The sequence below is a fragment of the Musca autumnalis genome, unplaced genomic scaffold, assembly GCF_047663935.1.
Source record: "Musca autumnalis isolate F117 unplaced genomic scaffold, ASM4766393v1 scaffold_5, whole genome shotgun sequence".
NCBI lineage: Eukaryota > Metazoa > Arthropoda > Insecta > Diptera > Muscidae > Musca > Musca autumnalis.
In genome coordinates this window covers 172,338,080-172,365,137 of record NW_027412088.1, presented here as the reverse complement: position 1 = coordinate 172,365,137, position 27,058 = coordinate 172,338,080, and the positions used below count along the sequence as shown (strand labels likewise).

The 27,058-nt window shown below is 37.8% G+C and overlaps 1 protein-coding gene across 4 annotated transcripts in view; it reads right to left on the bottom strand.

Annotated features, from left to right (window-relative positions):
- Nucleotides 1-27,058, bottom strand: part of ths (thisbe) — a 337,478-nt gene that overhangs the window by 67,714 nt on the left and 242,706 nt on the right. For all 4 annotated transcript variants that reach the window (XM_073988389.1, XM_073988390.1, XM_073988391.1 and 1 more), the window contains one exon: nt 20,622-20,745. In XM_073988389.1, coding sequence (XP_073844490.1) covers nt 20,622-20,745 — 124 coding nt within the window. The remainder of the gene's footprint in view (nt 1-20,621; nt 20,746-27,058) is intronic.

Sequence of the window (27,058 nt, the reverse complement as noted above, 5' to 3'; positions counted from 1 at the left end):
GAAAGTTAGAAGATTGATATGAATACTTTTTGTGAAGTATAGTTTCTAATTTTATTTGAAAATAGTTTGCGATTAAGCTTGCACATTCAAGTGTGGGAAAACAATGAGAGACCAGTATAAGGATCCATTTTTTATCGGGTGAACTTGGTGAGCCAATATCAATTCGTTTTGTGTTACAAAACAATGAAACTTGGAACATTGACATGAGGATTTTCGGGCAAGTTTAGGTCCAAAGTTTTGTTCCGAATATTATGGTGATTATGAGTGTACACTTGAATGGAAAAAAATGAGAGAAGAGTATGGGGTCCTTTGTTCACTGAGTGAACTTGGTGAGCCAATATCAATTCGTGTATTTTTACAGGACAAAGAAAGTTTGAAGATTGATATGAATACTTTTTGAGAAGTATAGTTTTTTAAATTTATATGAAAATAGTTTGCAATTAAGCTTGCACACTTGAATGAGAAAACAATGAGAGGACAGTGTAAGGATCCATTGTTTATCGAGTGAACTTGGTGAGCCAATATCAATTCGTTTCGTGTTACAAGACAATTAAACTTAGAACATTGATATGAGGACTTTCGGGCAAGATTAAGTCCAAAGTTTTCTTCCGAATATTACTGCGATTATGAGTGTACACTTCAATGGAAAAAATTGACAGAAGAGTATGGGGTCCTTTGTTCACTGAGTGAACTTGGTGAGCCAATATCAATTCGGGTATTTTTACAGGACAAAGAAAGTTAGACGACTGATATGAATATGTTTTGAGAAGTATAGTTTCTAATTTTATTTGAAAATAGTTTGCGATTAAGCTTGCACACTTGAATGAGAAAACACCGAGAGGAGAGCATAAGGATCCGTTGTTTATCGAGTGAACTTGGTGAGCCAATATCAATTCGTTTCGTGTTACAAGACAATGAAATTTAGAACATTGATATGAGGACTTTTGGGCAAGATTAAGTCCAAAGTTTTGTTAATATTCGGAACAAATGTTGGTGATTATGAGTGTACACTTGAATGGAAAAAATGAGAGAAGAGTCTAAGGCTCCATTGTTCACTGAGTGAACTTCGTAAGCTAATGTCAATTCGGGTATTTTTACAGGACAAAGAAAGTTATACGACTGATATGAATACTTTTTGAGAAGAATAGTTTCTAATTTTATTTGAAAATAGTTTGCGATTAAACTTGCACACTAGAATGGGAAAACAATGAGAGAACAGTATAAGGATCCGTTGTTTATCGAGTGAACTTGGTGAGCCAATATCAATTCGTTTCGTGTTACAAGACAATGCAACTTGGAACATTGACATGAGGATTTTCGGGCAAGTTTAGGTCCAAAGTTTTGTTCCGAATATTATGGTGATTATGAGTGTACACTTGGATGGAAAAAAAATGAGAGAAGAGTATAAGGCTCCATTGTTCACTTAGTGAACATGGTGAGCCAATATCAATTCGGGTATTTTTACAGGACAAAGAAAGTTAGAAGATTGATATGAATACTTTTTGAGAAGTATTGTTTCTAATTTTATTTGAAAATAGTTTGCGATTAAGCCTGCACACTTAAATGGGAAAACAATGAGAGGACAGTATAAGGATCCATTGTTTATCGAGTGAACTTGGTGAGCCAATATCAATTCGTTTCGTGTTACAAGACAATGAAACTTGGGACAGTGATATGAGGACTTTCGGGCAAGTTTAGGTCCAAAGTTTTGCTCCGAATATTATGGTGATTATGAGTGTACACTTGAATGGAAAAAAATGAGAGAAGAGTATGGGGTCCTTTGTTCACTGAGTTTACTTGGTGAGCCAATATCAATTTGTGTATTATTACAGGACAAAGAAAGTTAGAAGATTGATTTGAATACTTTTGGAGAAGTATAGTTCATAGTTTTATTTGAAAATGGTTTGCGATTAAGCTTGCACACTTGAATGAGAAAAGGATCCATTGTCCAGCGAGTGAACTTGGTGAGCCAATATCAATTAGTTTCGTGTTACAAAACAATGAAACTTAGAACAATGATATAGGACTTTCTGGCAAGTTTAGTTCCAAAGGTTTGTTTCGAATATTACGATGAGTTTGAACGTACACTTGAATGGAAAAAAAGGAGAGAAGAGTATAAGGCTCCATTGTTCACTGAGTGAACTTGGTGAGCCAATATCAATACGTAGAAACACCTTAGATATAAGAACTTTGAATGTACAGCACCAAAAAAGTGAACTCGGAGAGAAAATACAAATTTGAGGATTTAAAAGCAGAAAATTTGAAATTTTGTGTTTCACTCTTCGGTTATAAGATCATTGCTAAATAAAGTTCTCCTAAAGTTTCCCACGCTTATTTCACTCGTTTGAATCAAACCAAAACCACCAATTGATAATCATTTGACGCTTAAACCTTGAATTGTCTATCAAAATTGATTTCAATTTGATTTATAATCCTTATCGGCTTAAAGTGACAATTGTAAATTTGTAAGTATTAATACGTGTTGGTGGTGTTGTTGTTATTATTGCATTTTTTGTTCAATTGCAGGTGTATATCACTTTAGTGAGACATATATATACATACATATGAATAAATTATGCATGTAAATTATATTTGCAATCTAAAGTCAAGAATAATACTAGAATTTTGTCATGTTAGCAATTAGTCATAGACAAACAGACAAGACAAAGTCACTGAAGTGAATGAACGAACGAACGAATGAGCCAACGAATAAATGAACACTCCTCTCCAGGCTAATTTGAATAAGTCAAGCGGTTTGTTGTTGCTGTTTTTGGCATTTTAGAGATTGTGAGAACAAGATAAGTGAATGCTGCTAATTTCAAATTCATCTGTCAAGACACAAGCTGTTACATTTTATTCATAATTTGAATGCGAAAAACAACAAAAAGACAAATAATGGTTATTTGAAAATTCATGGAAATGGGGCTAAATTGAAATAGACTGGTGGTGCCCCACAGACTCCGTGTGCGATTTGATTTGAAAATTAAGATGCCTGTCAACGTTTTTGAAACATTTATTAATTTTGAGTGTTTTATTAGCTCATAATGCCCCTCCTTCTCCCCCCACCCGCCTTTCAGCATATCAAATGTCAAATTCTATTACATTTTATATGGAATTTGACAAGTTGCTGACTAGCTAGGTTCCCATTATGATGATGGCATCATATGGCAATGACAATGTAAACAAAACACAAAGATGTCAAATTTAAAACATATCCCCAAGTACTGCATATTGAATTGAACACATTGACACATGCTATTGGCATTTTGTGTCAATTAAAATTTGAATATACAAGTTGTAGTTTTTTTTTCTTCTTTGCCAATCATTCAATAAATAAAATAAAATTAAAATATTATTCTCAGCACGTAGTCGCTGTCATTTGATATACAGCAAAGTGCGGCCCTTTGAACTGTTAATTAGAAAATACAAATTGAAAAAAATTGCCATATAACCTAGGAATCACGACTGTTTGGAGAGAGAATTCCGCTAGTGACCATGACTGGGCGCACAGATACCCACTCGCACACCGCTAACATTTCAATTATTTTCAAATTTTTTTTTCAGTTTGTTTTGTTGATGATTTGTGGCAAAAACACTTGTTTTGTTTGTCAAATGAGCGAAGCGGCGGCGGCTTTTTTTTTGTTTATTGTTTTTGTTTTGTTTAGAATTTAAACGTCAGATTTTCATTGCATCATTAAATGATTTTCTCACCCCAAAAACCTATTTAAAATTGTCAACACCACCATTTGCCGCTGCTGACATTTTCAATCACAGCCCGAAAGTGTTGAAGTGTAAAGAAGAAGCAAGACAAGCCATTAAATCTGTCATTTTGTAGTGTGTTTACAATTAGCTTAGCAATCAGCTGAGAGAAAAATGTCACTTGATGTGTTTATTATGGTGTCACATGAACGAACAGACACAAATGTCGGTCTCACTACTCTTTCGGAGGCATATCACACATGTCAAGTGTTTTTGAGGGTGTTTCTTGAAATGAAATCAAAATGTTAAATGATGCCCTATGAAAGAACTAGTTAGACGTGTATTACCCCGGCAAGTAAAACAAGTGTTTTGGGTAACGAGGTTATTTATTATACTATCAGCTTTTAGGTTAACGAGGCTGGGTTTGGAGCCACTTCCCGGAAGCGATGAAGAAAATTAGAACTGCGCCATTTCCGCGACCATCTTCCCCTTTCTAAAAGTTGGGAATTTCCTTTCAAAATATCCAGATATTCCAGAAGATTCAGTGGACACTTCTGGAAAATCTGGATATTTTGAAAGGAAATTCCCAACTTTTAAAAAGGGGATGATGGTCGCGGAATTTGGAAAGGAACAGCAGTCTAAATAGCAATAAAGGTACGATGTGGAAGCGGAGAAGAGGTTTAGAAATAGTGCTTCTTCAAGTGTCCCAAGTAAACCTCCTCAAGACCGAAGAAAATCCTTTTGCAGAAGGCGACGCAGCAAGCTCGGACATGAAGGTGAACACACTGAATTTGTTGAAAAGTTTGGGTATTCTGACAGGTAATTATTTCTCTTTCGAATGAGAAATATGGCCGCGGAGAGGAGGTTTAGAAATAGAGCTTCTCACCTTCAAGTGTCCCAAGTAAACCTCGTCAAGACCGAAGAAAATCCTTTAGCAGAAGGCGACACAGTGAGCTCGGACATTAAGGTGAACACTGAATTTTCTGGAAAGTTTGGATATTCTGACAGGTAATTCCGGACTTTTCGAAAGAGAAATATGGCCACGCAGACTGGAAAGGAGCAGCCAAGACAGCTAAATGGGCGAACTGTGTTTTACGGTGATTGAGACCAGTAGAGGAACTGGCAGGCTACACAAGGACTACCAGAAAACCATTGAGAAAATATAAAACCACGACAAACTATTGGAGAACTTCCCACAAGTCTGGAGATTTTGAAAAGAAATCCCCAATTTTTCTGAAGATGAAGATGGTCGCGAGAGACTGGACAGAAGCCGCCATTAACTTTCGCAAAGTTAGCTAATAGGAAATACAGGGACGAACTCGAGATGGAGCTCATTCATGCTCGGAGTCTTTGACAATTAAAATGAGACCTTCGAAATGAAGAGAGTGGGAGGTCTTCCAAAGTGTGGGGAAAAAGGATGACAATACAATGACGTATTTAGTTATGCGGTGATTGACATCAGTAGAGGGTTTGACAGGCTACATAAGGAGATATTCAGCAGTATTGTAACGCCTTGGAAAGGAGGCAAACTGCAACTGCTGAGGAAGGCTGAAATCCTTCAATGGCTACAAACTGGAGTCGTAGCACTTACTCGAAGTCTTTGGCTATCAAAATGAGACCTTGGACTTTCATGTTTTTCACAGGGAGGAGAAAGAAAATTGTACTCTCCTTGTGTTGGGGCTTGACGATCTCTTCGCTGCAACTCTGACAAAGAATAAGGACACTGCGTATTACATCTCAAATGGCGTCCATTTCAAAATTGGCAGGACAAGAATCGGCGAAGATGTCTAATAAACCAGCCAGGGGATAGAACTCCCAACCGACACACAAGAGGCAGCCGAAATCGTGCAAACTCTGCCACTCCAGGGGAGTGCAAATTGAAGCAGGTGAAGAATGATGAACGCCAACTTTAAGGGAATCTTTTATACGTAGAAGAAGGGGTCTTCTACACGTTGAAGACCTCCTGAAGGGGTCTTCTACACGTAGAAGACCTCCTGAGGGGACTTCCATACTTAGAAGATCTCCTGAGGAGGTCTTCCATACATAGAAGACCTCCTGAGGGGGTCTTCTATACATAGACGACCACCTGAGGGGGTTTTCTATACATAGAAGGCTTTCTTAGGGGGTCTTCTGTACATAGAAGACATCCTTAAGGAATCTTCCATACGTAGAAGACCTCCTGAGGGGGTCTTCTATACATAGAAGACCTCCTGAGGGGGTCTTCTATACAGAGAAGACCTCCTGAGGGGGCCTCCTATACATGAAAGACCTCCTGATTGAATCTTCTATATATAGAAGACCTACTGAGGGGATCTTGAAGACCTCCAGAGGGGGTCTTCTATACATAGAGAACCTCCTGAGGGGGTCTTCTATACATAGACGACGACCTGAGGGGGTTTTCTATACATAGAAGGCCTTCTTAGGGGGTCTTCTGTACATAGAAGACATCCTTAAGGAATCTTCCATACGTAGAAGACCTCCTGAGGGGGTCTTCTATACGCAGAAGACCTCCTGAAGGGGTCTTCTATACATAGAAGACCTCCTGAGGGGGTCTTTTATACATAGAAGACCTCCTGAGGGGGTTTTCTATACATAGAAGACCTCCTGAGGGGGGTTTTCTATACATAGAAGACCTCCTGAGGGGGTCTTTTATACATAGAATACCTCCTGAGGGGATCCTCTATACATAGAAAACCTCCTGAAGGGGTCTTCTATACATAGAAAACCTCCTGAAGGGGTCTTCTATACATAGAAAACCTCCTGAGGGGGTTTTCTATACATAGATGACCTCCTGAGGGTGTCTTCTATACATAGAAGACCTCCTGAGGGGGTCTTCTATACATAGAAGACCTCCAGAGGGGTCTTCTATACATAGAATGCCTTCGTAGGGGGTCTTCTGTACATAGAAGACATCCGAAAGGGATCTTCCATATGTAGAAGACCTCCTGAGGGGGTCTTCTATACATAGAAGACCTCCTGAGGGGGTTTTCTATACATAGAAGGGCTCGTTAGGAGGTCTTCTATTCATAGAAGACCTCCTGAGGTAGTCTTCTATACATAGAAGACCTCCTGACGGGGTCTTTTATACATAGAAGTCCTCCTGACGGGGTCTTCTATACATAGAAGACCTCCTGACGGGGTCTTCTATACATAGAAGACCACCTGACGGGGTCTTCTATACATAGAAGACCTCCTGACGGGGTCTTCTATACATAGACCTCCTGAGGGTGTCTTCTATACATAGAAGACATTCTGAGGGGGTCTTCCATACACAGAAAACCTCCTGAGGGGGTCTTCTATACATAGAAGACCTCCTGAGGGGGTCTTCTATACATAGAAGACCTCCTGAGGGGGTCCTCTATACATAGAAGACCTCCTGAGGGGGTCCTCTATACATAGAAGATCTCCTGAGGGGGTCCTCTATACATAGAAGACCTCCTGAGGGGGTCTTCTATACATAGAAGACCTTCTAAAAAGATCTTCTAACATGGAAGACCTCCTAAAATGATCTTCTAACATGGAAGACCACCTAAAGGGGTCTTCAATACGTAAAAACCTTCTAAAAGTGTCTTCTATATGTAGAGCAACTGTTTTAAAGGGGACTTCTATAAGTAGAAGACCTTTTAAAAGACAGAGAAGACATCTTTAAGTTGTTTCTACTCCTTAAGGGGTCTTCTAACATAGAATACCTCCTATAGGGTTCTTCTATATGTAGAAGGCCTGCTTATGGGGTCTTCAATAAGTAGAAGACCTTCTAAAGGGGTATCTTATATACAACCTAAGGGAGTCTCCATACAAGGAAGACCTCCTAAAGGAGTCTTCTGTACGTGTAGTCATAGGCTGAGTTTATTTATCTGTCGTCAAAGCTCACAGTGTAAGTTTTTTCTTTTCCGTGAGTTAATTATCCTCTCTGGAAATTTGCGAATTTTCCATACGTCGTATTTTTAAAATTCTCAAGTTCTTGCCTTATTTCCAAACAAATTGGTTGTAATTTATCGGGATTTGAAATGTTAAACATATCTATTACCAAGTTGTATAGTTTAGTATTTTATTTTTTTATTTTCTTTTCAGGATATTTAATACAAAAAATAAGGAAACAAAAGCAATAAAGGTCGTCCGGTCATTGTTTAGAAACATTTTTGTTGTTGTTTTTGTTTTGTTTCAAAGTGTGGTTTATTTACATGTATTTGTTTCTTTTTAGGTTTATTTCAAAACCCATGGTTCGTTCTCTCCTTTTTGTATTTATTTTGTACTTTGTTTGCTTGTTTGATGACGTTGCTTGCTGCCAATGCATCAGCAATATTTTGTTTTGTTATCCTTAGGCCATTGTAAGCTGTGTACGCGTGTGTGTGTGCGGTACTTTAGCTCGTGCTAAATGCCAAACAATGGCCATATTAGTCACATTATTTAGTTGCCAATACTAAAAACAAAACGGAACACACACATACCATGCAAAAAGTCTGCTTAGGCCACTGGACGGCAAAGTCATGCCATATTATTATCGAATTTTTGGAAGGAGAATGTATAGCCGCTCCAATACAAAAAGAGAAGCAAAGTTGGCAAGGATGAGGTCAGCATAAATTTCCTTTGAATTGCAGATGTTTCAAAAAACAAACAAGCAAAACAGCTGTTTTTTGTCGATAATGCTAACAATATTTTTTCTTTGGCGGTGTGCTGCTAATTTAAGTCCTCAACATGATACGCAAAATTTGCTAAACTACAACACTACACCTGTATCAGCTAGCTAACGTCGAACACTATGCTACAGGACCTTTTATGTGCTGGTCTAAATGGACCTAAAATCCTCATTTATGTTATAGCATTTCTTTTATCCTCCCCCTCTCATCTCTCACTTATTTCGTTTTTCTTCTGACTATTGTGGCACCAAGGTACCATTGTGTATGGTGGCTCTTTCTACTGTTGGCCGCCAGCTAAAAACAACAGCAATTAAGTTTGAAGGTCACATCCTAACTACTTCTAAATACAACTGGTGGTCGTCGCTAGGCTGACTGTCTGTCCGTCTGTCTGCCTAACTACAACTATAGCAGCAGCATGGCTACCAAAAATGATAGTTTAGCTAAACAGTTGTTTTTGTTTTGAAGGACCAATGAAATTGGCCATTTAGTTCTTCGTTTTAATGGTACTCGACAAGAGAAAGTCTGTCTACGGCCACATGTAGCAGCATTTGTAGCAATATAAGGGTAAAGCAGATGGATGGGTAGGAAGGACTTATGCCAGCACCATAGCCCCCTCTAGGCTACAAACGATGGCCATTTATTTCATGGCAAATTTGAAATGAAAATGTAATGAAACAAAAAAATAGGGGTTTTAGTTTTATTTTGCTTTCTTTTTGTTTTTGTTTTTCTTCTTTTATTTTCGGTGTCTAAAGTATGTCTAAGTTGAAATTTATATTTAGTATAAATGTAGTGGAACTAATGAATCGCACGAGAGAGTAGATGCCTCAATTGGTGCTAATCAAAAATTTTTAGTTCAAAAAGAAAATAAATAATAGATAGACATTTTAATTAGTTACCCCCATATAGGAAAAAAATTGGGAAAATTGAAATTTATTATTTGATTTCGATTAAAAGATTTCAATTTCAAGGTTCGTTAGTTAGTTAGGTCACATAATTTTATTGCCTTCTAATTGAAATTTATTTTTATAATGATGTCAAAATTTTGGGAATTTTTTAGTGGAGCAAGGAAATTGCTTTTGAGAAAAAATTAAAAATAAATTCCCATGCCGGTATTTCAGTTTGTCCAAGGGGGGTCTTTATTGGTCTCACAATGATAACTGCAAAAGGAAATAGGCAATAACTGTAACTATTTTCTTTTCCATGATGCACTAATGATTTTTAGCAATTATTTCTATTGCCAACACGTGGCTGGATAATTTTGAAAATATCATCATTTTCCCAGGCAATGTTGGATTCGTGGCAAACAACATTAGGAGTTTATGCATTATGGTGACATGAAACCATGAAACGGTCCTTATAGGTTTGAAACGTCAGGGTGGTGTTCTATAGTGGGACCTTGTGTTCCTCTATAAGACGACTTTAAAGTCCTCTATATGAGTAACGTTTAGTCTTTCATAAGAGAAAATTGTGTTGTTCTTAGGGTCTTCTATAAGAGGAGTTCTGGACATCCATTAAAAAATCCGTTGATTTTCTATATAATACAATCTTGATCTATCAGAAGACCCTGTGGGCTGAGCTTCTCTAGGAAAACGTTATAGTCTTCGGTTAGTCCATAACAAGACCTTTATAACATAACCACTTTCATACGGGCAAAATGTGCGTCATCGAAATAATGGTTTTAGACCCCAAGTATGTTTGGACGAAATGTGTTTCAGAAAATTTGGAGTCGATTGAGCAATGTCCGTCCGTCTGTCTGTCTGGCTGGAGCGCACGATAACTCTCGAACGGATAAACCGATTCGGTTCAAATTGTGGGTTTCGTAATATTTTGTCCAAACTTAGTTTAAGTTCGAAGATGAGCTACATCGGTCCACTCCTTCCGGTACCTTTCCCACAAAAGTTTAAAAATGTTCGGAAAATTTGTGCCCACGATAACTCTTGAAGGGAGTAACCGATTTGGTCCACAATTTACCCATCGTGAAATGTGTACCAGACTTAAATAAGATTTCAATATGGACTCAATCGGTCCACTCCTTCGAGTACCTCCCACACAAAATTTGGGATAAGTTCAGTTTAGGGCCACCTCTTGAATCGCTTTTGTTTTAGCAACTTGTATTCACTGCCCTCCATACGATGGTACAAGTTTCATCAGGGGCATGTTCATACTTCCTGAGAAAATGGCCTGAAAGTTGCAAAAAAACCCTATGACACGGTGTGAGGTGGTTGGAGCGCAAGATAACTCTCGAACGGATCTGCCAATTCGGTCCAAAATTTGGCCTTAGTAATATTTTGTCCAAACTTAGTTTAAGTTTGATGATAAGCCATATCGGTCCACTCCTTCAGGTACCTCCCCCACAAAAGTTCAAAAATGTTCGGAAAATTTGTTCATACGGTAAATCTTGAAAGGAGTGGCCGATTTGGTCCATACTTTACACATCCTAATATATCTACTAGATATAGATCAGGTTCAAATATGGACTATATTTGTCCACTCCATCCGGTACCTCCCACACAAAATTTGGGATAAGTTCACTTTAAGACCTGCTATCGAATCACTTTGATTTTTTTGAAGCAACTTGCATTCGCTGCCTCAATTACGATGGTAAACGTTTTTTTATGGGCAAGTCCATACGTCTTAAGCAAACATCCCGAAGGTTGTAAAGACCCCCTATGGCACCCCTGTGGCTGGAGATCCACTTCCATAATGGTCAATGTAGATCCATTCCTTTTAGTATCTCCTCCGCAAAACTTTTGATCTCTAATCCTAATGAACATTTTTGTCTGTTCAAATTCCCAAAATTTTTTAAAACCCCTAAATACATTATTTGTTTGGCTGAGGGTATATCTCTGTCGGCAGAGCCGACTGATACTTGTTTACTTGTTTAAATTAAAAAAGAGGGTCTTTTTTCCATAGGCAGGTCAAGTTCGAAGATGGGCTATATCGGTCCACTCTTTGGTATAGCCCCCATATAACGGTACCTTCGGATTTGAGGTATTTTGACGTTCTTCGCCACATTTGGAGACCGAATTAGCTATAATTCGGCACTTAGGGTTCCCAGTGATCAACAAACTTATATCCCAGAGGATATGGGTTTAGGTCCATGTTTTGGTATAGTCCCCATATAACGGTACCTCCCGATTTTCGGTATTTTGAGTATTTTAGTTACAATTTCTAACCGAACTGGCTGTAATTTGACATTTGAGGTTCTCAGTGGTCATGAAACATCTCCACGAAACATCGTCAACATAGGTCCATGTTTTGGTATAACCCTCATATATCGGTACCTCCCGATTTTTGGTATTTTGATCATTTTAGCAACAATATCGACACCTCCAAATAATAGTATGCTAAGTCTAAAAAGTGAGTCATGAAATATCTCCGTCAAACGTCGTCAACATAGGTCCATGTTTTGGTATGGCCACCTTATAACCGTACCTCCCGATTTTCGGTATTTTGAGAATTTTAGCCACAATTTGTAAACGAACTATCTGCAATTTGACATTTGAGGTTGTCAGTGGTCATGAAACATCTCCACCAAACATCGTCAGCATAGGTCCATGTTTTGGTACGTCCCCCATATATCGGTACCTCCCGATTTTCGGTATTTTGATCATTTGAGCAACAATTTTTAACCGAACTATCTGCCATTTGACATTTGAGATTCTCAGTGGTCATGAAACATCTCCACCAAACATCGTCAATAGATGTTCATATTTTGGTATAGACCCCATATAACGGTACCTCCCGATTTTCGGTATTTTGAGAATTTTAGCCACAATTTGTAAACGAACTATCTGCAATTTGACATTTGAGGTTCTCAGTGGTCATAAAAGATCTCCGCGAAACATCGTCAACATAGGTCCATGTTTTGGTATGGCCCCCTTATAACCGTACCTCCCGATTTTCGGTATTTTGAGCATTTTAGTTACAATTTCTAACCGAATTGACTGTAATTTGCCATTTGAGGTTCCCAGTGGTCATGAAATATCTCCACGAAACGTCGTTAGCATAGGTCCATGTTTTGGTATAGCCCCCATATAACGGTACCTCCCGATTTTCGGTATTTTGAGAATTTTAGCCTCAATTTGTAACCGAACTATCTGCAATTTGACATTTGAGGTTCTCAGTGGTCATGAAACATCTCCACCAAACATCGTCAACATAAGTCCATGTTTTGGTATAGCCCCCATATAACGGTACCTTCCGATTTTCGGTATTTTGAGAATTTTAGCCACAGTTTGTAACCGAACTATCAGCAATTTGACATTTGAGGTTCTCAGTGGTCATAAAACATCTCCACCAAACATCGTCAACATAGGTCCATGTTTTGGTATGGCCCCCTTATAACCGTACCTCCCGATTTTCGGTATTTTGAGAATTTTAGCCACAATTTGTAACCGAACTATCTGCAATTTGCCATTTGAGGTTCCCAGTGGTCATGAAATATCTCCACCAAACGTCGTCAACATAGGTCCATGTTTTGGTATAGCCCCCATATAACGGTATCTCCCGATTTTCGTTATTTTGAGAATTTTAGCTGCAATTTTTAACCGAAATAGCTGTAATTTGACATTTGAAGTTCTCAGTGGTCATAAAACATCTCCAACGAAACATCGTCAACATAGGTCCATGTTTTGGTATAGCCCCCATATAACGGTATCTCCCGATTTTCGGTATTTTGAGAATTTTAGCTGCAATTTTTAATGATCGGTACTTTAATCGGTACTTTGAGAATTTTAGCTACAATTTTGTCTATTCAAAAATAATCGTCAATATAGGTCCATATTTTGGTATATCCCCCCATATAACTGTACCTCCCGATTTTCGGGAATTTTCAGTAGTCACGAAATTTCTTCACTGAAATTCGTCAACACATGGGTCCATTTTTGAGGGTCTACATTGTTTTGATGAAACTATCCTCAATTTGACTCTTGAAGTTCCCTGCAGCTATAAAACTTTTCCGCCAAAAAATTAAAGATAGGTTAACTCTTTGATATAGCCCCGTAGTTGGTACCTTGCACCTAGCTGAACACATTTTTTTTAGATTAGATAACACTGTGCAACAAAATGGAGGTGAAAGTCTGGGGCACGGAAAATTCCTCTTGGGGAAGAAAGGCCTTGGTGAGTATATTATGAACCCCGAAGGACAGATCCGCCGTTAGTCGATCTTTCGCGTTATGGCGTGATGAAATTTTTGTTAGAGACCCTGTGGGCCATCAGGAATTAGCGTTATATCTTTATATATAATGAAATCAGTAAGCGCACACGGCCTGTCGCTGGAGCAGGCATGTTTTTAAACTCGCCCTATTTTGCGTTTAACTTAATCGTTCCTTTGTATTTATTTCACTGCAGTTTAAGGATATGTCCTTTTTGTAAATGGAAAATAAAATCTCCAAATTAAGGCGTAATATAAAAAATATGTTTGGTCACTCCCTCTTGGCTGGACCAAACAGACAGATGTCATCATCATTGTTTTTGGACAAAGCAATATCAAAAGGACAAATTAGAAAGCAACAGCTGGGTCATAAATAAAACAAAATCACTGGCCTAGCCATAATTTCAAAAACCGCACAACATCCATACCATATTATTTTATATTAGACCACAAAATTTATTGGTAATAAAATCCAGGTATTTAAAATTGTGGTGAAAGTAGGGAGGAGGAGGAGGTTCACAAAAGGGCGGATGGGAGGGAGGGATAAATGGCGCAACCCATAATTCCAATAAAATCAGCAAAATATTTCAAAACAACAACAACAATGGCCACAATATGCTGCACACACAAATGTCCTTTGTTGCAGGAACGATTTATGTTTGTTTTGTGTTTGGTTACAACAATTATGGCAATTAAATACTAGATTTTACAACTTTTGTGTGTGTGTGTGCGTACCATTATGTGCACGCTTCTATTGTTTCTTTTTTTGCATAGCGGCGAAGGACATATTGGCTCATAAATCTTGAAAACAACAAAACGAAGGAAGAGATTTATGTTTTACAAGCAAAACACACACAACCCGATGCGATTTGTGTGTTAAAACTCACACTCCAGGCAGGCAGTCAGGCAGGCTATTTAAAGGTACTCGAGAACCTAACCGAAACTAATGAATGATTTTGATCCTTTTTGGTTGGTAGCTTATATTCAAATATTATTAAACCAAGGACTCTAGAAATGTGTGAAAGATTCACGGTGAAAGTGGCAAGTGGTAGGCGTTAAATTGACAATGGGATTGTGACATACACACATGTAGACCCAAGTAGAGTGTTTAAGTACCTCGAGGATTAGGGAGATTAAGCTCAATAACCTATCATAAAAATGTGTTAAAGTAATACAAATAAATCCTTATCTCTTGTTCCTATTTGGTAAGAGGAAACAATTTAATTATGGGATTTTCCCACTTAGAAAGCCAGTGCTCAAGTTGAAGGACATTCTGGTGTGTTGTTTACTTTTGTTTGGGTTATGTACCCTAAAGCAATAAATCCTACGGCTTGGACATTAATAATCCTTAATAGCATTGTTTTGCACCTGTACTCTATGTCTGAGGTGGTGATAATGGTTTCATGAGTTTGAACACACACAGCACAGACTTAATAAATAATAAAAACGGAGAATAGAATAGTCCTGCATGGCGGTCACCAATACGTGCACGTTGGACTAGGCAAACAGATATTTAAGTCCTCAATGCATAGGTACTTTGTGGACACTAATAACTTTGTGTAATCACAGAAAATAAATGAAATTGAGAGTATGAGACTTAGAACACTCGAGAGAAAATTTCATTAAAAAGAAGTAGAAAGGAATAAGTTGACATTGCCAACAGCTAAATAAGCTCAGGATATGACTGTAAAAATAATAACAGGAGTGATGAACCTAAATGTCCTAGAAACAGATCCCCAATGTTAAAAAATAAATAACGCAGGTGACAAAAGAAGTTATAGAAGTTTCCAGCATGAAGTTTTAGGCGTTTGTGGGCTAGGTGTCACAAACAATGTGTCGAATTATTCCACTGACAGACCTAATCAACATATTCTACAGCAAAATAAACCATTATCGTGCGTAGTGTGGCTGTGGATTTAGAAGGTAGTTTTACCTTTCAGCTTTGTAGATAAGCTATCACATATCGACACCTCCAAATAATAGTATGCTAAGTCTAAAAAGTGAGTTTTGCAGGAGAAGCTCTCCAAGTGTGGAAATTTTTTTGAACTTCAGTACTATGATAAGTCAATATTTGTTTATAACTTCTGTTCGGATTGTCCGATTATTACCAAAATTTGACAGAATTTAAGTTAAAGGACGTTCGACACCTCCAAATAATAGTTTGCTAATTCTGAACAGTGAGTTTTGCAGGACAAGCTCTAAAAGTTTGGAAATTTCTTTGACCTTCAGTACTATGCTAAGTAAATATTTGTTTATAACTTCTGTTCGGATTGTCCGATTATTACCAAAATTTGACAGAATTTACGTTAAAGGACGTTAAATATAAAAATGTAAAGAACTTGAAAACATGCTAAGTCGACTAAGCATACTATTTTTTGGAGGCGTCGATATATCATCGACTATAGGACACGATGCCAAGATCGTACAATCATCCGCATACATTACGATCTCTATGCCGTCTGGAGGGTGTGGAATTTTAGAAAGCTAGAGGTTAAATAGTTCCGGAGATATCACCCCGCCTTGAGAAACTTCCGGTGTTACTCTACGGGAATTAGACTTCTTATTTAGGAATACCACAAAAACGGCTGGAGTGAATGAAGCCTTCCCAATTTCCTGGAACAGCTTGAAATATTTGACGTTATCGAAGGGTTTCGGTAGGTCAAGCGCTGCCATGACCAATGCTACTTCGTTCATCACATCGACGGCTGAAATAAGGCTCCCCCGGAACATGTTGGGTTCCTGATTCCGACCACTAAATACCTTAAGATGTTGGGTGTAACGTTCGATAGTATGCTTAAGTCATACGCCCAAGGCACAGCTATTTGAGACAAGATCAGAAGTAGAAGTAGTACCCGACAGCACTAAAGGCATTTTTTCGAGTTCTTGTGAGATTTCGTCAGGAAGCGCGGATTGCCAACGGAAAAAACGTATAACATTGTGAAAAGGGAAAGGCAAAAACAGAATTTTATCTGTGGAATACCTCTTCAGAAGGCCCCGTATCTCTAGAAGACTTCTTTAGAGGGGCCTTTATCTGCAGAACACCGCTTTAAATGCACTCATATACGTAGAAGGCCATTTGAAAGCGGCTTCTGTTTGTTGAAGACACATTTAGAGATGCTCTGTGGGAAACCCCATTTAGAGGGACTTCTAGCGGTAGAAGGCCTTTTCAGAGAATATTCTATCTGCAGAAGAGCTCTTGCGAGTAGTTTGTACCTGCATAAGACTTCTTTAGAGGGTCTTATATCTGTAGAAAATGATTGCTAGCTCTGGAAGATCCCTTTAGAGGGCTTCTGATTGTAGAAGTTCCCTTTAGAGGGGCTTCTATCCGTAGAAGAACCCTGAAGAGAGGCTTCTATCTGTAGAAGACCCCTTTACAGAATCTCCTATCTTTAGAAGGCTCCTTAGAGAGCTTCTATCAGCAGGAGACACTTTAAGAACATCTTATGTCTGAGGAAACCCCCGGAAGAAGGGTTTCTATCCCTAGAATACCTCTGAAGAGGAGCTTCTGTAGCTAGAAGACCCCTCTAGACGGGTTCTATTGGTAGAAGAGCTTCTAAACTTAGAAGATCCCTTCTTTTATCCGTAAATTAACCCTTGAGTGAGTATACTCTCTATAGAAGACCCCTTTACAGAATCTCGTATTTTTAGAAAACCTCCTAGAGAGCTTCTGTCAGCAGGATACACTTTAAGAGAAACTTATGTCTGAGGAAGACCCCTTAATAGGGGCTTCTATCCTTAGAGGACCCCTATAAGCTGGTTCTATTCCTAGAAGAGCCCTTTAAAGGGGCTTCTATCCTTAGAATACCCTCTAGGGGGGCTGCTATGTGTAGAACGCCGCTTTAAAGGGACTTCTATCGGTAGAAGGCCATTTTAAAGCGACTTCTGTTTGTAGACGACCCCTTTTGAGAGACTTCTTTCTGTAGAATGCCCATCTGGAAGACCCCTTTAGAGGGCTTCTGAATAAGGAAGGCCCCCGTGGAGGGGTTACTATCCCTAGGAGAGCCCTATTCTATCTGTATAAGACCCCTTTACAGATTCTCCTATCTTTAGAAGGCTTCTTAGAGAGTTTCTATCAGCAGGAGACACTTTAAGAGGATCTTATGTCTGAGGAAGATCCTGAGGAGGGGCTTCTATCGGCAGAAGACCCCTGAAAAGGGAAATTTATATGTAGAAAGCCTCAGAAGAGGGGCTTCTATCCTTAGAGGACCCCTCTAGACGGGTTCTATTCGTAGTAGAGCTTCTATCCTTAGAAAATCCCTTATTCTATCCGTAGAATAACTCTTGAGAGAGTATACTATCTGTAGAAGACACCCTTACAGAATCTTCTATATTTAGAAAGCCTCCTAGAGAGATTCCATCAGCAGGAAACACTTTAAGAGAAACTTATGTCTTAGGAAGACCCCTTAAGAGGGGCTTCTATCCGTAAAAGTCCCCTGTAGAGGGGCTTCTATCTATAGAAGACCCCTGAAGAGGGGCTTCTATCCTTAGAGGACCCCCCTAGGCTGGTTCTATTGCTATAAGAGCCCTTTAAAGTGGCTTATATTCTTAGAAGAGAGGCGCTGCTATCTTTAGATCACCGGTAGAAAACAATTTTAAAGCGGCTTATGTTTGCAGAAGACCCCTATAGAGAGCCTTCTATCTGAAGAATACCCTTTTATTGGGGCTTCTATCTATAGAAGATCCCCTTAAGAGGGGTTTCTATTTAAAGAAGACCAATTTAGACAGGGTCCTTTTTTAAACAAGGCCCTTTAGAGGGCTTCTGTCAGTAATAGGCACTTTCAGAGAGTCTTATGTATGTAAAAGACCCCTAAAAAGGCGCTTCTATAGGTAGAAGACCCCTTTAGAGAGGCCTCTCTCTGTGGAGTACCCTTAATGAGTTCTCTAATATAAAGAAGACTCCTTTAAAGGGGTTTCTTTCTGTGGAAAACCCCTTTAGAGAAGCAGCTTCTGTTTGTAGAATACCCCTATTGAGAGCCTTCTATCTGCAGAATGCCCTTTTAGTGGGGCTTCTATCTATAGAAGATCCCCGTAAGAGGGGTTTCTATTTAAAAAATACCAATTTAGAGAGGGTTCTTTTTTAAAGGCCCTTTATAGGGCTTCTGTCAGTAAAAGGCACTTTCAGAGGGTCTTATGTATGTAAGACCCCTAAAAACGGGGCTTATACACCTAGAAGATCCCGTTAGAGAGGCCTCTATCTGTGGAGTACCCTTAATAGGTTCTCTAATAAAAAGAAGGGTTTTCTCTCTATGGAAACCCCATTTAGAGAAACTTCTATCCGTAGAAAACAACTTTAGAAATGTTTCCCATCTTTCTAAGGAAAACCCCTTTAAACTTTTGTATTTGAAGCTACCCGAAGGAATGGGCCGAGATGGCCCATTTTCGAACTTGGTTTGGTTTCGATGAAAATGTCGAAACAATTCTCGAAGAGCCCTTAGAATTTTATCTGTGGAATACCTCCTTAGAAGGTCCTCTACCTGAAGAAGATCCCTTTAGAGGGCTTCTACATGTAGAACACCGCTTTAAAGGAACTTTTATCGGTAGAAGGTCATTTGATCCCTCTATCTAAGGAAGACCCTTTTAAACTTTTGTATTTGAAGTTAACCGAAGGAATGGACCGATATGGCCCATCTTCGAACTTGGTTTTGGGTTCAATGAAAATGTCAAAACTATTCTCGAAGAGCCCATAGAATTTTATCTGTGGAATACCTCCCCAGAAGGCCCTCTACCTGGAGAAGATCCCTTCAGAGGGTTCCATATATATAGAACACCGCTTTAAAGGAACTTTAATGGGTAGAAGGACATTTTAAAAAGGGTTTCTGTTTGTAGAAGACCCTAATAGAGAGCCTTCTATTTGACCCCTCTATCTGAAGAAAACCCCTTTAAACTTTTGTACCCGAAGGAATTTACCGATATGGCCCATCTTCGAACTTGGTATAAGTTTAAAGAAAATATTGCGAGCGACAAGGTTTGGACCAAATCGGTGAATTATCAGCTATACAGACACATATGCAGGGTAAAATAGGACGGACAGGGTCAAATCGGCTACAAGCTGCTTGAAGCGGATTGCGTCCAAACATACTTGGGGTCTAAAACCATTGTTTCGATGAGACATATTTTTGATCGTATCAAAGTTTATATAACCTCGTTGGATGAAATACTGTGGCTTAACGATATGTGAGCTAATATTTATTTCCGACTCTAAAAGACGAGCCTTAATACACCAGCTTTACATGGCTGAAATATTCAGAATTGTCTGGCCAGGCGGGTGTGCCTACCATTGCACCACGATGGCACCCATTAAAACATAATTACGATTTAAATAAAAATTATTGAGAAGTTTCCCAAAGACCTGCTCTCTTCAAACTTTTCATTATGAATGACCATCTCAGTCTCTGCCTCCCAAAAAAATCTAAGATTTTGAAATTGTTGAGTTGCTGCTTCTTCTTTTCATCTTTTTCATCTTCTTCATCTGTTGGGTGTTAATATATTCCACAAATAGAGTGTGGAAATGAAAATTTCTATTTTAAATTTCCAACTCCCCGCTTCACCTTGCCTCCCCCTATAACCCCCCTTTCCCAACATCACCAACATCTTCAGTTTGACAATGACAATGTGCATTTATTTATTGTAGTTTAACAGAGTGACAGCGAAAAAGAGGGTGAGGAGGGGGAAACGAGGCAAGAAGCAACACATATGCCTATGGTGGATTTATTTCGTATGTATGTCACGTTGAAATGCATAAATAATTGAGAAAAGTGGTTGGGGGGAAAATAAACGATTTTGTTTTTTTTTTGTTTATAATTCCCAGGCCTATTAACATTTTTTTATGTTTGACTGCTGGCCGTTCGTCGTTGTGATCGATGGATGGACACCCAACAGTTTTTCCATACTCTTCTCGGGGTTTTCTTTAGCTTAAACTTCAATATGTGAATAAAGATGATGATCGTCATTAGAAATGTCTTTAAAAACTCATCAATAAACAATGAACTACAACAAACAAATAAACAACAACTGACAACAAATTTGTTGTTGTTGTTGTCATCAACAATAGAAAAAAATTCGAAGACTTAAAGCTAGACTTTTATTTATGAAAGAAGAAATGTCAAATGTGAATTTGTGTTCGAACTTACGTGTTTGTGAGATATCTGTCACTGAGACTGTTCCTTCTGCAGCTAAATATATGGCTTTGTTGTGTGCACACTGTGACATTATTACATAATCTTCTACTGTACATAATGCACCCGAAATCACCACCTGAAAGGAAAGAGGGAGGAGGAAAAATATTTTATTAGATCAAGAATTTAAAAATTTGTAAAAAAACTATACTTATAAAATAAGTATAAATAATTTATTTAATTTTTTAGATTTAATTTTATCTTAAATATTTAAAAAATTAAAAATTAATTAAAAAAATATTTAATAAATAATTAAAAAATATATTTTATAGTTTTTTTTTTGCATTTATTTAAATTGCTAAAAAGGCTTTTAAATGTTTTAAATTGAAAAACATTTCTAAAAATTATTATATATTAAATAAATACAAATAAGTTGTTTAAATTTTTAGGATTATTTAACAGCTCTCTTATAGTAGCGAAATATTTTCCTAAAAAAAAAACAATTTATTTATTTATTTTTTAATTCTATCTTAAATATTTAAACATCTGTAAAAACTAAACATTTTGTAAATAATTAAAAATATTTTATTCTTGTATTGGATTTTGTTTCAATTATTAAACCACCCTCTTTAAAGTGGCGAAATATTTTCCTAATTATTTTAAACATTTGTTTCAGTTGATTTTATTTATAGCAAAAAGTTTCAAGAGTCCTATGCGAAAAAAGTTTTGCAATTTGCCAATTAAAAGTTTCTAATGGCAAGGCAATCTCTATGAAACAAAAAAGTTATTAAATTTTATGACTTTTGTTAAACAGTTTTGAAACTTTGCCAAACATTTGTTATGAAATTATGGGGAACTTTGATGATACTTCATAAATGTCAAGTGTTTCGGATGTTTTGAATACAAGGTTCAACGCAGGGGTTTAAATAAATTATTAAAATAAACAGTTTAAACAATTTAAATAGAAGAGCTTAAGATTTCTTCTTTAAGCAGCTTAGATGTTCTTGTAGAAAGATCTTCTCATGGAAGAGAGTAAGGCCTTCTTATAGAACAATCTTTTCATAGAAGAGCGTAAGGTCTTCACATAAAAGAGCGTAAGGTCTTCACATAGAGAAGCCTAAGGTTTTCACATAGAAGAGCTTAAGGTGTTCTCTTATAGAAGAGCTTAAAGTCTTCTTAAATATGATCAGAAGTTCTACTCAGCGAAAAACTTAAACCCTTCAAGTGAAAGAGGTTAAGAAAGAGAAAAGTTTCATAGAAGAGCAGAAGTTATTCTCATAGAAGAGCGAAAATCTTCTTGTAGAAAGATCTTCTCACAGAAGAGAGTAAGGTCTTCTTATAGAAAGAATTTCTCATAAAAGAGCGTAAGGTCTTCACATAGAGAATCCTAAGATTTTCTTATAGAAGAGCTTAAAGTATTCTCTCATAGAAGAGCATAAAATCTTGTTATATAAAAGCTTAACGCCTTCTCATTGAAGAGAAGGACATCTTCTCAAATATGATCAGAAGTTCACATCAACGAAGAGCTTAAGAACTTCTTATGAAAGAGCTTAAGAAAGAGAAGAGTTTCATAGAAGAGCAGAAGTTATTCTCATAGAAGAGCGAAAACCATCTCAGAGACGAACAGAAAAATGTTTTATGAGAAGCTCTAAGGTTCTTCTATGAGAAGATCAACAGCTCTTCTATGAGAAGGGCTACACATCTTCTATGACATGAGCCACATTTCTTGTATCCGAAGTGCTGTTGGCTCTTCTTCGAAAAGTGCTCTTCTCTGAGAACGTCCCCAGATTTTCTATGAGAAAAGAGTTTCTGCTGTTTTATATGAAAAGAGCTTCTTTTCTTCTATAAGAAGGCGTTCTGCTCTGTTATGAGAAAAGCTTCTGCTCTTTGATAAGTAAAGAGTCTGCTCTTCGACAAGAAAAGTTTCTGTTCTTCCATGAAAAGGGCTTTTGCTTTCCTATGAGATAAGAAGAGCTCTACGATAAGAAGAGCCCTTCTATGAGAAGAGCTTCTGCTATTTTACGAGAAGGGTTTCTGGTTTTCGATAAGCAAAGCGTCTGCTTTTCAATAAGAAAAGCTTGTGCTCTTCTATGAGAAGAGCTTTTGATCTTGTATGAGAAGAACTTCTCTTCTTGTATGAGAAGAGCTTCTGTTCTCCTATGAGAAGAATTTTTGCTTTGAGGAGAGCTTCTTCAAAGATAAAAGCCTTTTCCCTAAGAATGCCTTCTGTTCTGCAATGAGAAGAGTTTTTGCTCTTCGTGAGAAGAACTTCAGCTCTTCTATGAGTAGTGGTTATACTCTTCTATGAGAAGAGCTTCTGCTATTTTTTTAAGTAAAGCTTCCGCTCTTTTATAAGTAATGCTTCTGCTCTTTTATAAGAAGAATTTCTGCTCTTCTATGTGAAGAGCTTCGCCTCTCCCATGAAGACTGTTTATTCTATTCATGTGGAGTGGCTTCTTCTTTTTATGAGAGGGGCTTCAGCTTTTCTATTAGAAGGGTTTCTGCTCTTCTATGAGAATAACATTTGCACTTTTCTGAAAAGAACCTTTTTATGAGAAAAACTTCTTTTCTTCTATGAGAAGAACCCCAGTTCGTTTTGAGGTCTTTTATTAGCAAAAGAAGACCTCCTGAAGTTGTTTTTATAGGCAGAATAAGAGCTCTTGAATTATTATATAGGGAAAATAAGACTTATTGTGGTCCTCTATAGACAGAAGGATGCCTCTTGAGATCTTCTATAGACAGCAGTCGACTTCTTGGGGCCACTTGTAGGCATAAGAAGACTTCCTTCTTCTATGAGAAGAACCCCAGCTCCTCTTGAGGTCTTTTTTGGCAAAAGAAGACCTCTTGAATTTTTTTATAGGCAGAATAAGAGCTTTTGAAGTATTCTATAGGGAAAATAAGACTTATTGGGGTCCTCTATAGACTGAAGGATGCCTCTTGAGATCATCCATAGGCAGCAGTCGACTTCCTGGGGCCACTTGTAGGCATAAGAAGACTTCCTAGGGTATTCTATAGGTACAAGAAGACTTCCTGAGGACTTCTTTAGGCCGGAGAAGACATCTTGAGGTCTTCCGAATACAGAGGGTAAACTCTTGAGGTCTTCAAAAGGCAGATAAAGACTTTCTAGGTCTACTATAAATATATGAAGGGTTCGTGAATTCTTCTCTAAACAGAAGAAGACTTCTTGAGGTCTTCCCTAGGTAGATCTATGAGAAGAGCTATAGACTCTTCTATTAGAAGAGAAACAGCTCTTCTCTAAGACTGACTCTTCTATGGGAAGAGCTACGGATTATTCTGTAAGAAAAACTACAGACTCTCCTATGCGGAGAACTACAGTCAATTCTATGATAAGAACAACATATTTTTCACGAAAAGAGCTTAAGATTCCATATAAAACTTGAGGTCCTCTCAAAGAAGAGCTTTAGCTCTTATCATAAAGGGAGTAATTGCTCTTTTCAGGGGAGATCACAAGATCTTCTCATAGCGGATCATAAGTACTTCTAATAGACGATCAATAGCTCTATTCATAGAAGAGAAGAAGCTATTCTAATAAAAGAACAGAAGCTCTTCTCATAGAAGAGCAGAAGTTCTTCACATAGAAGAGCAGTAGCTCTTCTCATAGAAGAGCATAAGCTCTTTTCATAGAAGAACAAAAACTCTTCTCATAGAAGAGCACAAGTTGTTTTCATAGAAGAGCAGAAGCTCTTCTCATGGAAGAGCACAAGCTCTTTTCATTGAAGAGGAGAAGCTCTTCTTATTAAAGAGCAGAAGGCCTTCTTAGAAAATTCAGATGTCCTTCTTATAGAAGAGCAGGAACTCTTCTCAAAGAGGAGCAGAAGTCCTTTTCCTAGAAAAGCACAAGCTCTTCTTTTTGAAGAGCAAAAGCTCTTCTCATACAATAACAGTAGCTCCTCTCATAGAAAAGCAGTGGATCCTTTTATAGAAGAGCAAGAGCTTTTCTCAAGAAAAGCAGAAGATCTTTTCATAGAAGACCCGTAGCTTTCTCAAAGAAGACCAGTAGCTCTTCTCAAAGATGAGCAGTGGATCTTCTCATAGAAGAACTGTAGCTCTCCTCAAAGAAGAGCAGAAGCTCTCCTCAAAAAAGATCAGAAGCTCTTCTCATAGAAGAGCAGAAGTCCTTCTCATAGAAGAGAAGAAGCTCTTCTCATAGAAGACCACAAAATCTTCTCATAGAAGAGCACATACTCTTCTCATAGAAGAGCTGAAACTCTTATCATAGAAGAGAAGAAGCTCTTCTCATAGAAGAACGTAGTTTTTCACATAGAAGAGCAGAAGCTCTTCTTGTAAAAGAGCAGAAGTCCTTCTCATGAAAGTTCAGATTCCCTTCTTATAGAAGAGCAGAAACTCTACTCATAGAGGAGCAGGCGCTTTTTCCTAGAAAAGCACAAGCTTTTCTTTTAGAACAGCAAAAGCTCCTCTCACATAATAACAGTAGCTCCTCACATAGAAAAGCAGTGGATCTTCTCATAGAAGAGCAAGAGCTTTTCTCAAGAAAAGCCCAATAAGACAAAGTCTTAAAAATTAAAATAAGAAGCTCTTTTCATAGAAGACCCGTAGCTATTCTCAAAGAAGACCAGTAGTTCTTCTCAAAGAAGAGCGGTGGATCATCTCATAGAAGAACTGAAGCTCTCCTCAAAGAAGAGCAGAAGCTCTTCTCATAGATGTGCAGGAGTTCTTCACATAGAGGAGCAGAAGCCCTTCGTATAAAAAAAAGTAGGAGTCCTTTTATGAAAGTTCAGATTCCCATCTTATAGAAGAGCAGAAACTCTTCTTATAGAAGAACAGAAACTCTTTTCTAGAGGAGCAAACGCTCTTTTCCTAGAAAAGCACTAGCTTTTCTTTTAGAAGAGCCAAAACTCTTCTCATTCAATAGCAGTAGCTCCTCTCATAGAAAGGCAGTGGTCTTCTCATATCTTCTCATAGAAGATCAAGAGCTTTTCTCAAAGGAGAGCAGTTGATTTTCTCATAGAAGAGCAGAAGCTCTTCTCATAGATGAACACAAACTCTTCTCATGGAAGGACAGAAACTCTTCTCATAAAAGAACACAAACTCTTCTCATAGAAGAGCACAAGCTCGTTTCGTTGAAGAGCACAAGATCTTCCTAAAGAAGGACAGAAACTTTTCTCATAGAAGAGCACAAACACTTCTCCTAGAAAAGCAGAAGCTTCTCATAGAGGAGCAAAACTTATTCTAATAGAAGATCAGTTTTCTATGATGCTCTTCTCAAAGAAGGAGAGTTGTTGGCCTTCTCAAGGAAGAGATGGTGCTCTTCTCATAGAAGAAATGTTGCTCTTCTCATAGAAGAGATGTTGCTCTTCTCATAGAAGAGTAGTGGATCTTCTCATAGAAGATCTGAAAGAAGAGTTAGCAGTTCTTCTCATAGATGATCACCCGCAGCACTTTTTATAGAAGAAATGTAGCTATTTTCACAGAAGAGGAACTGTTGCCACTCTCTTGAAAGAGCTGCTGTTCTTCTCATAAAATAGCTGTTGCACTTCTCATTGAAAAGTTGTAGCTCTTCTCATAGTAGAGGTGTTGCTCTTCTCATAAGAATGCTGTTGCTGTTGAAGAACTGTAACTATTTGCACCAAAAACTATGATAGCCTTCTCATAGATGATCTGAATTTCTTTTTATAGAATATCATACCGCCTACTCTGAGGCCAAAGTCCTGCTCATATTTACATTGTAAAAATGACCATAGTTCGTTTATAATTTGTTAATAAAATATCAATTTCCAAAATTGTTTATTGCCGGATTTTATGATTTCGTTTACTAGTTTGTTATGATTTGATAAATTCTTCTGACTCCAGAGAGAAGGGAGGAAAATATACCCCATCGATACAAAAGCCAAATAAAATTGAACGTGTTAATGGTAAAAGCGATGACGAGTGCGACGATGATGGTTTGAATGGTTTATGTTTCATGTTATTGCTCCCTTTGCCATAAGCTCTGTAATGTCAATCCATTGGTTTTATATCTAAAAAAAATGTCTGTCCATTAAAGTTTGATTGCTTTTGGCTTGGGAAGGGGAATGAACCAAATGTGCCATAATTGTTTTCTTATCGTAAACGATTTACACTATCTGGGATTGCATAGTATGTGACGATTGGTATTGTGCTGCTTCTTCTTGGGTTTCGTGCTGTAATTCTATGCCACAAATGTAACAACATTCCACAACAATAGAAAAAAAAACTGCCACTGTTGCCATTAACAGCAAGAATAACAACGAATAACAAGAATATTAATTTTCTAACGTTATTGTTTGTTTGATTTGCTTAAGGAAATATGAGCACATAACGTTACTCTCCTTTATGTTCGTTCTCTGCCGTAACGTTAATTTATGACTAACTGCAATATTGGTTGTGGTATTTTTAGATTTCCTAACTATAATAACCTCGTTTATATCAACACCCAACAACAAATTTTGTTG